The following is a 13,710-nucleotide window of genomic DNA, read 5'->3' as shown; positions in this document are numbered from 1 at the left end:
TTAAAAAAAGAAGAAAGAATAAAGGAAACCATAAACCAATCTTCTGAGAAGAGTCCTACAGACGGAGTTTGCAACCTTCAGATCCACTGCCCTGGACTCCAGTTCTGGCTCTCCCACTCGCCTGCTTGTATGAATGTGAACACTTAGGCTTGAGTTCTGCACCCGTTAAAACAGGAAAAGTAATGCCCAGTTCATATGTCTTTGGGTAGACGAACTGAAATGATTTACACACATGCTAAAGACAGTGCCATACAAAAAGAGCTTTTATGAGAAATTTTGCTCTAAACAGGTGAAATTCTGTTCTGTTCTAATAAGAAGCTTCCTTTGGTGTGACTTTAAAATGCAAGCAGGCTCACACAAGCAGATCTTGACCTCTCAGCCCCATTAACTCTTTATTCCCACCACACTGGTATGTCTATAATTTGGACTTTACGTTCTTGTTTTGGAGGCCTCTCTATAACTACTCCTCTGCTGAGGAATTGCTTTTCTCAGATATTGCTATGGCTCTTCTATGAATGCTCTGCTTAAATGCCTGTCTACCCTAGAGGGAAGGCTTTTCTGGCCACCTGATCTAAGAAAGTCATTCCCAAGTGCCCTTGTATTCGTTTGTTGTCTGCCTCCCCCACTAGATAGTAAGCTCCACGAGAGCAGGGAACATGTCCATCATGTCCACATGTGTCTTCCCAACACCTGAATTAATCTTCCCACAATCCATAGAAGTCTTCAGGAAAGCAACATGCATCAATGGATCTCAGAAATAAAGCTATTCGTACACTTTTACTGACTAAAGGCTAAAGTTATTTCTTAAAATCCATGTATTCTTTTCTCTTTAGATGCAACTGGATATTAAAAACTATAGCAAATACAGCAGCAAAGAAATTTAGAAGTTTCTCAGTGATGAGCTTAAAGATGGGCTGTTTAAGCAAATGTTAGATTTTTTATTTCAATAGTGGAAAGAAATGTTTGCTATATTCAGCAAACATTTTTTTTGTCCATTTCCTTGTTCTTATAACAAGGTCACTAGGAGACTTAATTGAACATTTAAATCCTTGTTCGCCTTATCTTAGCCTGTCATTAAAGAATAAAAAGTGGCCAGAACATTCTTTTATGGGTACAAAGATAAAACAAAGAAGCTATGAATAAATGTTGCCTTTAAAACTTACTCCCAATGGCCTGTCATTGCAAGAAACTTCATAACTAAATTTTATCAGCTATATTTTACCTTCTTTATTTGGTACTGATAGCATATCTCCACAAATGTGATTCAGGAATTACTTGTTAGTAAAGAACCAAGGCTTCAGTCCTCATGGAAATATTTACACAATTTAAAATGATGACATGTTTCATTTCAAGAAGGCTGATATCTTTTAAGATTGTCCTGGTTGAAGTCCAATTTAATGCAAGGTTTAAAAAGTGGGAAAACAAAAAGACATTATTTCTTTGATTTAAAAAAAAATCCCTCTGACTTCCAAACATTTTTGGCTTCACCTTCTCAGGGACTTCCTAATTCAAATATCAGTTTCCCGACTGTGGGCGATAGAGCCACTTCTCCAATCTCTATGTCTATCTTTCCACCTTTCCTTTCTTTTTTCCCCCCAATGCCCTGCTAGCAGCACCCTGCATGGATCCTGCTGCTTCTCCGTGGCCAGCATTCTTCCAATAATCTAGGTCCATGGGGCAACAATCTGGTTTTTTTTTGGTTTTTTTTTTTGCTTTTTGGGTCACACCCGACGATGCACAGGGGTTACTTCTGGCTCTGCACTCAGGAATTACTCCTGGCAGTGCTCAGGGGACCATATGGGATGCTGGGAATCGAACCCGGATTTGCCACGTGCAAGGCAAATGCTCTTCCCGCTGTGCTATCGCTCCAGCCCACATGGGGCAACAATTTGTCTCCTACACTGCTCTCACAGAAATTAAATGAAACCTAGTCAAAAAAAAAAAAAAACAGCAGGAAAGCCATCTGCATTTTCATGTTCGTTGCAGCACTGTTCACAATAGCCAGAACCTGGAAACAATTCGAGTGTCTGAGAACAGACGAGTGGCTAAAGAGACTTTGATACATCTACACAATAGAATACTATGCAGCTGCCAGGAAAAAATAAGTCATGAAATTTGCTTATAAATGGATGGACATTGGGCATATAATGCCAAGTGAAATGAGTAATTGGGAGAGAGACAGATATAGAATGACCGCACTAATTTAAGGGATATATATTTAAAAAAAAACAGTATAAGACTAATACTCAGGAAGTAGTATGAGGCTAATACCCAAAGAAACAAGAGCCAGTTTGATTGGCTCATTGTTGGGAGCATGCCACAAGTGCTGGGGAGCAGGCAGTTAGGACGGAGAAGGGACCACTAGGACATCAATAGTTGGAAATGATCACATTGGACAAGAACTGAGTGCTGAAAGGCGGTAAAGGGGTATAGATGATAACCTTTCAATATCTATATTGAAAACTATAATACCCAAAAGGAGAGAGGGAGAGAGAAAGAAAGAGAGAGAGAAAGAAAGAGAGAGAGAGAGAGGATAGAGAGGCAGAAGCAAAGTGCCTGCTATAGAGATAAGCTGGGGGAGTGATGGAAGGGAAACTGGGGACACTGGTGGTGGGAAATGTACACTGATGAAGGGATAGGTATAAAACATTGTGGTAAAAAAGGAGAAAATTGATTAGGATCTCAGTAAAGAGCAAAGCAGGCCCTTTAATGTTTCCTCTTCTCTGAGGGGTGCCTCAGATAAGTTCCAACTGCAGTATTGGGGATCAAACCTGTGCCTCCTGCAGGCAAAGCAAGTGTTCAGCCCATTTAACTCCCTCTCTGGTCCTTCACATTTCCACCACTGAGTAGGTGTGTAAGGCAAATGCTCTTCCCGCTGTGCTATCGCTCCAGCCCACATGGGGCAACAATTTGTCTCCTACACTGCTCTCACAGAAATTAAATGAAACCTACAATCAACTCTGAAACAAATATGCAGGTAAAAGTACAGCTGACACTTGAATAACATAGGTTTGAATTAAGAAAGTCTGTTTGATGTGGATTTTTTAAATTCTCTCTTCCTCTTCTTCCTGCTTAGTGTATTTTTGTGGTGATGATAATAAGCCTTTCATCATAATTCAACTGTGATTTTCTTATTTTTCTCTATAGGGGAGGTATTTGTATGTGGGGTGATGGTGGTGGTGATGTATCCTTCACAAAACCAATAGATTTTCTAAATAGCATTTTTTTCTCTAGCATATTTTATTATAAGACTATTGTATTAATATAGTATTAATATAGTATAAATGTTTCGCTGTATCACTGTATCACTGTCATCCTGTTGTTCACCGATTTGCTAGAGCGGGCACCAGTAATGTCTCCATTCATCCCAGCCCTGAGATTTTAGCAGCCTCTCCTTACTCGTCTTCCCCAACTACTGGAAGCTCTTTCAGAGTTAAGGGAATGAGACTGTTATTGTTACTGTATTTGGCATATCGAATACACCACGGGGAGCTTACCAGGCTTTTCCGTAATATAAATGCTTAAACAAAAATATTTTAATTCATCATTTATGTCATTGGTAAGGCTTCTGCTCAACAGAAAACTCTCAATGGTTATGTTTTTTAGGAGTCAGAAGATATGTGTGATAATACCCAAGGAAAGTAAAAACAAGGACCAGGAGGACTGGTCCATGGTTGTAAGCTTACCACAAGAGGTGGGGGCTAGGAGATCAGTTGGAACAGAGAAGGGATCACTATGACAATGATAGTTGGAAACAATCACCCTGGACAAGAACTGAGTGCTAAAAGGAGGTAAAAGGACAAACAAAATAATCATTGAGTGCCTGTATTGCAACCATAAAGTCTAGAATGAGAGAGAGAGAAAAAGAGAGAGAGAGACAGAGAGAGAGAGAGAGAGAAGAGAGAGAGAGAAGAAAAGTGCCAGCTATAAATACTGGCAGGAGCAGAGGGGAGATGGGAGGGAAAATTGGAAAACTGGTCAGGAGATGCATACTGGTGAAGGGCTGGATGATGGAACATGGTATAACTGAAACCCAATCATGAACAGCTATGTAACTGTGTATCTCATGGTAATTCAATTTAAAAAATGGAAAAAAAAGATATATGTGAATATTCAACTCTTTGGGAGCAGGTTCCTCCAAGTTACTTAAGAATCACCTAGTCCTTAGAGACTGAACACAATGGCCACTCAACACCTTTATTGCAAACCACAACACCTAATCAGAGAGAGAGAACAAAAGGGAATACCCTGCCATAGTGGCAGTGTGGGGTTGGGGGGGAGACGGGACTGGGGAGGGTGGGAGAGATGCTGGGTTTACTGGTGGTAGAGGAAGGGCACTGGTGAAGGGATGGGTTCTCGAACTTTGTATGGGAGAAACATGAGCACAATAATGTATAATTCATTTCAATTCTTAATGTAATTTTATTAGATCAATAAAGTCCAGATTTTAAAAAAAATCACCTAGTCTTGAAAGGAGTGTAGTTGGACTTTTATTAGGGAGCATTGGTAAGTAGGTGAGATGGAAAAAAAAGAGCAGAAAGCAAGTAACTCCAGGATGCATTCTTATACACTTTATTTGGACAAGTGAGCTGTGAACCTGACAGCAAACTCCAGGGCCTGTCAGAGCCTGCTCTGCAAAGTGGCAGAAGGTAGAGCTGGATTTTTGCCAGCTCTTACTAAGGGCTGTTCTAGAAGCTGGAGCAGTTTCACCTCTCTGCACACAGGTAGACAACTGCATCAGCACAGTGTAAACCCTCAGGTGCTGGTAGTCTTAAACTGGGTGTGAGGCCTGCAGTGGCTAACAACTGAGAAATAATGTTTAGAACACCCTGCCCTGGACCTCACCGCCGCCAAGGGAAGCACCAGCCTCCCAGGCAGGCACAGAGTGGAGCCAGAGGAAGCCACCAGCGACGGGCAGCCCGGTTCCCATGCAATTCCTCACCAGGCTTCCGTCTATTTGCTCTCTTCTCCAAGAGTCAGCACAATCTGATCTGTGTGTGTGTGTGTGTGTGTGTGTGTGTCTGTGTGTTTGTGTGTCTGTGTCATGGTGGAAGTGGGGAGGTTGGGAAAGATCGTATCTCAAGTAGGACTCTCTAAATTTATGTGATTCTCATACCTACATTTCTGGGATACATTTATGTTACAGAGGTGGGCTTTGTAAACAAATATATTTTTAGTATACTATTTCCCATTTGACTTATTCTGGTAATATAATTCTTCAATGTTCTCTGGCCTAACCTCTTGATTTTTTTCCATATAATTCTTCTACCCTACATAAGAGCCCAGCTGAATTATATTAGTTGGTGGTTATATAATTATAATATATGTAAAATTAATTTATGTATTTTATATTTATGTATAGCAAAGGCATAATTTTAAAAACACACACCTCAACTTTATATTTATACCTAAATTTGTGTACTTTTTCAAGGTTAGGAAAATTACATACCTGTTAATCTTAAAAGAGTACAATGGGCTAGGAACTTGCGCTGCATCTGCATGCAGCATTGTCCCTTGAGCCCATCAGAAGTAAAACCTCAGCACCGAGCTGGGAGTAAGTCCTGAGCACAACCAGCTCAGGCTCCAAAACAAAACAAAAATAAAATTGCTACTCCTTGCTATGTTTAAAGTACATGATAAATTATTTAAGGACACACACACAAAAGAAATATAGTGAGTAAGGTGCTTGACTTACACTCAGCTACCTGGATTTGATCCCCAGCACCCCGTATGGTCCCCTTGAGCCCTTCCCAGAGAGACCCCTGAATGCAGAGCCACGAGTAAGTCCTGTGCACCTTTGGGTGTGGCCCCAAATCAAACAAGAGAAAAAGAGACAGAGAATTCAATGAGAACATTACTTCAGGGAGTTGTGTAGGGCACTGGGTAAACTTCCAAATTCTCTGATTATATCATACTTACCCTATATACATCCTCACACATATAAATCTAAAATTATCATCCCTGAAGTCTGATGAATTTTTCTTTTAAATCTGAGTATTCAGTTCTGTGGATTTTAGTATAGTCACAAAACCATGCCATCACTACTGACATCTTATTCCATAATATTTTATCATCCCAAAAAGAAACCTCTACAAATCACTTATTCACTCTTTCCTTACAAAGATTTTTTTCCTTTTTTGGGTCACACCCACTGTTGCTCAGGGGTTACTCCTGGCTCTACACTCATGAATTACTCCTTGCAGTGCTTGGGGGACCTTATGGGATGCCAAGGATTGAACCCAGGTCAGCCACATCCAAGGCAAATGCCCTACCCGCTGTACTATGGCTCCAGCCCCTTCTTACAAAGATTTTATTCTGAACATATCAAGTAAAAGGAATCTTCCACTAGGTGGTTGTTTAGTTTGGCACTTTGTCACTTAGCATTATGTTTTAAAGCATTGATATTCAAATTCATAATATAGCACGCATCAGTACTTTTTCATTAAAATTAAAATGTTTTTCAGATATAACTCATATAGCATAAAACTCACTTTTTTAAAGTAGACAATTCGGTTCTAATACATTTACAAACCTGTGCCATTATTATGGCCATCAAATTCCAGCTACCATCTAATTCGATCAACCCAGAAAGAACTCCTATACCTATCATTCATCTTCATACTTATGTCGGGAGGGTGGACTACAACTGGCAGTGATCAAGACTGACTCCTGATTCTGTACAAGGATCACTTCTGGTGGTGCTCAAGGGTACCAGGTATCGAAACTGGAGTGACTAATGCAAGGCAAGCATCGTACTGCTATAGTTTATCCCTGGAACTTTACTAAGTTTTGTAGCCAAATAATTTTTCACTCACAAATTTATTTTGCTAAACTCTTCCTAAATTGATAATCATTTTCATTGTTTTCATTTTAGCTATTCTGGGGGGAAAAGTGCTATTATGAACACTAGGTATAAGTTTTGATGCAGCTACATTTTTTCTATTCTCTTGGGTAAATACCTATGAGGGAATTCTGGGACATATGGTGATTCTGTATTTAACATGTTGAGGCACCGTCTGTCACAGTTTTTCAAAAATTCTTGAATCATTTTACACAACCATTGGCAATGTCTGAGGACGCCAGTTTCTCTATCCTTGCCAACTCTTGTTACTGGTCATCTTGAACAGATTCATCCTGGTGGGTGTGAAACTGAATCTTACTGTGGTTTTGATTTACATTTTCCTTTTAACTAGTGATGTTGAGAATATTCACTTGCAGTTTTTAGCTGTATGTATATATTCTTCGACCAATTTCTGAATCTTGTGGCCCACTGGATTTCATTTCAGTTCTGCATGACTTTGAATTCCAAAGGATATGCAATTAATTCATAATTTGAAACTAGTGTGTAAAAGCTTCTCCCAAGTATTCAGTTAATTAAAACAAATACACAGGTTCATTCCACTCTGGAATCACCCACATTCCATGATGGGTACATAAATGATTTTGCTTGTTTGTTTGTGGGCTACACTCTTAGCACTCAGAAATTACTCCTGGCAGGGTTCAGGGGACCATATGGGATGCTAGTGATCGAACCTGGGTTGAGCCCGTTCAAGGTGAGCAGCCAACCCACTGTACTCCTGTTCGAGCCTCTAAATAATTCTTTCACTCCATGAGGCCACCTCTTCTCTCTCTCTTATCTCATATACTCTAAGTGGAACTATTTTACTTCAAACATACAAACACAAATACACAAACAGATCCCTACCTTTTGGACCAGCGGTAGCAGGCTCTTCCATGCCCACAGCAATTCAAGCCTGGTATTCGGTGTCCGCCAGATCTTTTCATTATCATACCTTCTCTGAAAGAAATGGTGACCCATCATTTTCTAATTTCCAATGCACATGTTCTAATTTCCAATGCAAAGCTGGTGCAACATTACAACCGAGGACTTAATAAATGTGGGATTCATTTTCATGTAACTTTACCTGAAGCTTTTCCTCCTCTACCCTTATACAGCCCAAAGCCTTATTTTCTCTGGCCGCTTTTCAGCTAATCTTGAAAGCACTCAGGTCAGACACAGTCCTGCTGCTGGTAGGGGCAATATAATTCTCTTGCCCACACTGCAGGATTTTAGGCATCCTGGCTTCTGCCTCCCAGTGCTGAATTCAGGGCACCACCGTGTCAGCATGAAAAAGACCCCACACACCGCCAAATGCAGGCATAGGAAAGGTCCAGTGGCTATGAGATGCCTGGTACTGTCCACCCACAGAGTTCAAGGCCTTTCTTAATCTGTCACCTACAGTTCCTGGATCAAGCCATGCCAAAGGAAGTAATACAAAGCTTACAGCTTTGCAAAGAAAAATAGTTTGATTTTGAATAAAGTGAAAAGAAATTAAAATTGTAACATCAAAACAAGTAAAATTTATAACTACTAAAATGTTCCTTACAGATACATGTGTATGCATAAATTTAGCACAACAGGTAGGGAGTTTGCCTTACACGCGGCCAACCAGGTTCAATTCCTCCGTCCCTCTTGGAGAGCCTGGCAAGCTACCGAGAGTATCCCTTCCGCACAGCAGAGCCTGGCAAACTACCTGTGGCATAATTTGATATACCAGAAACAGTAACAACAAGTCTCACAATGGAGACGTTACTGGTGCCCACTCGAGCAAATCAATGAACAACGGGATGACAGTGACAGTGCTACAATGCTATATATAAATTTATAATACATATATCATCAAGTCTTTTGATTGTGGAAGAAAGTAATTTTTATCTTGTAACATACATATATAATACATATAATGTCAAGCTTTTTGATCATGGAAGAACGTAGTTTTAGTCTTGTATCTTGTAAATACCATATTTTTCACAGTATTATTTTTAGTTATGAAAATGTGAGATAAACAGATAATTTTCACACTAATTAGAAGGGACCTTGTAATTGGTTTTTAGTGCATTCTCACATATCCTTTGTGCTACTTGCGTGAAACATCTCCCCACCGTGTTAGAGGAAGTTTGTGCTGGAGAGGATAAAGTGGTCAATACAGCAGCGAGCCTGGCTCTCACCCATGGCTGGCTGACATATCAAACGTTCCTGCACATCAACTTTCCATGCTTTGCTTGAAAGGATCCAACACTGAAACTTACATGCCCTTTGGTCCCAGATCATGGATGAATGATAGCTGGCTTATATCGAGAAATTCTGTCTGGAAAAAAAATAAAAGCCCAAAATCTATATTTTAGAAACTTAAAAAGAAAAGGAAATTGATACATTGTAAACATGTGTCAGACATTGCTCTGTATGAATACCTTTGAGATACACTACCATCTACATAAATCAATGATACTATTGCCCCCAAAGAGTAAGGTTCAGAAATATATACATAATTAGAATACAGTCAGTAAAATAATGTGTGCTCTAAAAAAGCAACAGAAAAAAAGTGCTCAAGAAGGTAATGGAGAGACACCTCATCCCTGGTATTATTTTGTGTTTACTCAAAATAAAGGCTGGAGCAAGCGGAAGGCAGCTAAGTAGAGGTATGTAGAAATAGGAGACAAAGCAGGAAACAGAAGAGAGAGAAGGTAGAGGAGATTTTAAGTTGGAGGTGGGGGCTGGAGAGATAATATAGCAGGTAACATGCTCGCCTTGCTCAATCCCTAGCACCCAGTATGGTCCCCCACCCTCCTCTAGGAGAGATCCCTGAGTACAGGGTCAGGACTAAGTCCTGAACTCAGCTGGGTGTCTCCACACACCCCTGGAAAAAAATAAATAAAAGATGCACAGTTGGGCTGGAAGGAATAAGATAAAGGAGAATAATGAAAAACTCAAGAGCAATGTAGGCTTAAGAGAAACCGAAAACTTAAAAAATCTTAGATTACACTAATAAAATGCAACGTAAATAATGATATAATTACACGAAACAATTTTCTTTTAGTAAGTAGGAAAGAAAGCAAGCCTGAGATCTACTGCACTATGTAGAGGTTTTAAAAGCAGAACAATAAAATAACACCAATGACTAACATTTATTAAATGCTTAGTACCTACTGAACTAAGCATGTAGTAGGCTTTTTTCTCCCATGTTTTACCTCAAACTTCCCTGAACTAGGTTTAATTTTTCCTATTTTACAGAGGAAACAGTGAGGTTTAGAGCAAGGATAGGCTTACTTTCTAAGCAATATCAAACAGTAAGTATTTTAGAGATTGTCAACTATATAGTTGAACCACTGCAGTGATAGAACAGTCAAGGTAATACATAAATGGTACTCTTGGCTATGATCTTGTCTTCATTTACACATATAAAAATGTAAATTTAATGGTATTTCTATAACAAAATATTCATTTAGTATTTTTCAATCATTTAAAAAAGCAAAACTATTCTTAGCCCATATACCATAAAGTCCACGAACTGGATTTTGATCCTGAGTCACAGTTTGCCAACTTCTGGTTTAAAGAAGATAAGTAAATTGCCTGAGATCACATAACCAGTCAGCAAGGAGCAGGCTCAGAACCAGTCAAACCTGCCAGTATCCTCAAAATTAAGCTGTATTAAGCAAAAGGTCACTCAACATTTATCTTCTTCAAATTCGGCAACCTTGCTCAAGCAATATGAAGACTAGATGAAAACACAGACACAGAGAGGGAAAAACAAGCCAATGTGTTGTGATTCTTAGAATATGCAGCAGTCTTGCCACATATAACCCTTAGAAAAATTATAGTTCAACATAACTTTGGTTCCAGTTTACAGAAAACACTTAAAAAGCAGTCACAATTAAGCCCAGATCTGCCAATGGCCATAGATTAACAATAATGATATCAACCACCTAGAAAGTCAGAGACAAATAAAAAATGCTTTAGGCCACAGGAAGCAGAGGGGGGTACTAGATATAGCAACCACTTCCTAACACCAAAGTTCTGAGGGAGGAACCACGGTTACCTGTGAATGTAGCAACAACATTGGCTCTAGAGTTAGAAAGGGAGGGACCCCTTTCTAGCCTATGTGACACACAGAAGACATGATCTTAGACTTTGGGCTTGGAAATGGGATTATTGAAATGAAACATGACATACTTTCCTTTGAAGTTTTATGCTCATGGCCCAAAATGCTTAACATTTACATTGTAAAAATTTTTTCAACTATCTCTGAGTTGTCAGTCCCAATGAAGTCTAATTAAATCTGTGTGTTCTTTCTTAGTAGTACTTGAGGAAATATTTAAAATTCAAAATGGTTTTAAAAAACCAATTAAACATTCTGACACAGGATATGTGAAAATATTTTTAAAGTCCATATTTTCACATTTACTATCATTTCTTATATAAAATGTATTAATTAAGGTGTAAACAGTGGCTCAGTGACTAAGCACATGTTTTGCATGCAGATGACCTTGGTTTGATCTCCAATACCACATGGTCCCTGAGCATCACCAGAAGGGACACCCTAACATCATCACTTCTTTTGTGCCACCAACCAGGAGACAGATATATAGAGATGTAGATATGCACAGATATGTATATACTTACAGATATCCTGGATATGACTGCTATAAAAAGTGGAGGGTTGGGGCCAGAGTGATAGCACAGCACGTATGGCCTTGCTTTGCACGCGGCTGGCCTGGGTTTGATCCCCAGCATCCCATATGGTCCCCCCAAGCACCGTCAGGAGTAATTCCTGAGTGCAGAGCCAGGAGTTACCCCTGAGCATCGCCAGGTATGACCCAAAAAGCGAAAAAAAAATGGAAGGTACCAGTGACTTAGTACCACTTTTGATAATGCCCACACATAAGATGGCTGGGGGCTTGAGAGATGGGGGCCGGATTCTTGAGGTGCTGCTCCTCGCAATGATCAGACCAAACTGATGTGACATGGCCACAAGGACTACACCTGGCAGTGCTGCAGTTGGAGCCTGTAAGCTCCACTGTGAACCCTGATGCCACATGTGATTTCTGTTATACCACAGCCAGGAACTGTTAAGCACCATAAAAAGAGGTGCAGCCCTGAGCAAACACCATAACTTAAGAGTCCTGCAAGTGCCATGGCCAGTAAATAAGGCCTCTGGTGGACACAGGTGTGAGTCACTGCAACCACCTCAAGGAAGCACCAGAATCATGGTTTGTGTGTCTCAACCAAGGATGTGAGCAATGGTGAGGATAATCAAGCTGTAAATATACAGGAGTGCAAATTTTGGTGAGCACAATGGTATAGTATGTACACACACAATCTGACATATGATTCTCATTAAACAGCACATCCTGGTCTGTAGGAAACACCTGCTCACTGCAAGAAGAACAACATTGATAGCACAGCAATAAGTGAAAAGGAGGATTTGGAGAGAGTGGAATTTGTGTAAGCACAATAACCAAAGAAAAGGCAGCAGAGGCCAGTACAGTGATAGTACAGTGACATCAGGCAGAGTGCTTGCTTTACAGGTGTAGCTGACTCCAATTCAATCCCTGCTACCCCATACATTCCCTCTGGGCACCACCAGGAGTTATCCCTGAGTGCAGTCAGGAGTAAGACCTGAGAATCACTGGGTCTGGCCCAATCCCCCCCACCACCAAAAAAAAAATGGGGTGTCAGCACCTTTCCCAGAAATGCAACCCTAGCAAGCATGTGTGTGAGCTCTGAGACGACCCAGAATGAGCACTACAACCAGTATACGAGAGCGCCAGAATGAAAGGAGTGGAGTGTGATTCCTGGCAAGCAAGGGTGCAGAAGCTGCAACTAAAGAAGTGCAACCCTCCAATGAGCACCAGCCAAAGACATGTGTGATCTCTGTTGCTGCAGTCACATCAACAGAAAAAAAGAGTGAAAGAGGTACACTGATGATGGCTGTGGTGTTGGAATTACATGCATGGGAAACCATTAACACTGTTGTAAACCACAGAATCTTAATTTAAAAAATGAATTAAAAAATAGAGAAAGAGGGGGGATGAAAGGATGGATTAAGAAAAGAGAAGTAGTTTAGAAATCACAGAAAGAGTGCAATGACAAAATTGCTAACCTAGGTCCAGGAAGATAGCTCAAGTGGCTGAAGCACATGTTTTGAAATGCAAGCATGCGGGACGTCCAGGTATGATCCACATCACCACTTGGTACAGTGGGTAGGGCGCTTGCCCTGCAAGCGGTCCACTTGGGTTCAATCCTTGGCATCCCATATGGTCCTCCAAGTCTGCCAGGAGTGATTGCTGAGTGCAGAGCCCAAGGGTAACCCTGAGCACTACTGGGTGCCAACACCCCCCACCCCCTCAATAAACTGAAAACCGCATCACCTCTAGGCTCCCATGAATATTTCCAGGAACAACCCCAAGCACTGAGTCAGGAGAAAACCTTGACCTCCAGTTGTAGCACCACCATGCCCCAAAAACCACCTAAATGACTGTTCTATCAGAAAAGGAAAAAAAAAATCATTGGGAATAAATACCTAACAGATTTACCAGATTCTATTGTCCAAACTTCTTAGTGTTATCTTTAGTGATAAGAATGTCTTCCTTTATTTGGACAGGTGGCACTTGGGAGTAAGGGTTTAATGATCAATTTAGCCTGACAATATTCCAGAGGGCTTATTGATTTTTTGAGCAATGTATTAATCAATATCTATTTTTCCTCCCATGTGAACTTGTGAAAAGTAAGAGAAAGTGTTGGGAAATTAGAGAGCAAAGGGTTTCCAGGCCCCGGGCCAAGGAAGAAACCTTGATTGTGTGTGCTAGAGGTGGGTCGTGGTGGAGCCCATCCTGGCATGGTACACAGGGCTTCTCTACCCCACATGACTA

The 13,710-nt window shown here is 40.5% G+C and overlaps 1 protein-coding gene across 2 annotated transcripts in view; it reads right to left on the bottom strand.

The window, feature by feature from the left end:
* PLD1 (phospholipase D1) overlaps positions 1–13,710 on the bottom strand; it is a 288,369-nt gene that overhangs the window by 158,316 nt on the left and 116,343 nt on the right. For both annotated transcript variants that reach the window (XM_055127575.1, XM_055127576.1), the window contains 2 exons: positions 9,091–9,149; positions 7,706–7,798 (listed from right to left, as the gene is read on the bottom strand). In XM_055127575.1, coding sequence (XP_054983550.1) covers positions 7,706–7,798; positions 9,091–9,149 — 152 coding nt within the window. The remainder of the gene's footprint in view (positions 1–7,705; positions 7,799–9,090; positions 9,150–13,710) is intronic.

This window comes from Sorex araneus, chromosome 2, assembly GCF_027595985.1.
Source record: "Sorex araneus isolate mSorAra2 chromosome 2, mSorAra2.pri, whole genome shotgun sequence".
Taxonomy (NCBI): Eukaryota; Metazoa; Chordata; class Mammalia; order Eulipotyphla; family Soricidae; genus Sorex; species Sorex araneus.
The sequence above is the reverse complement of the archived record's forward strand: the minus strand, read 5'-3'. Positions and strand labels throughout refer to the sequence as shown.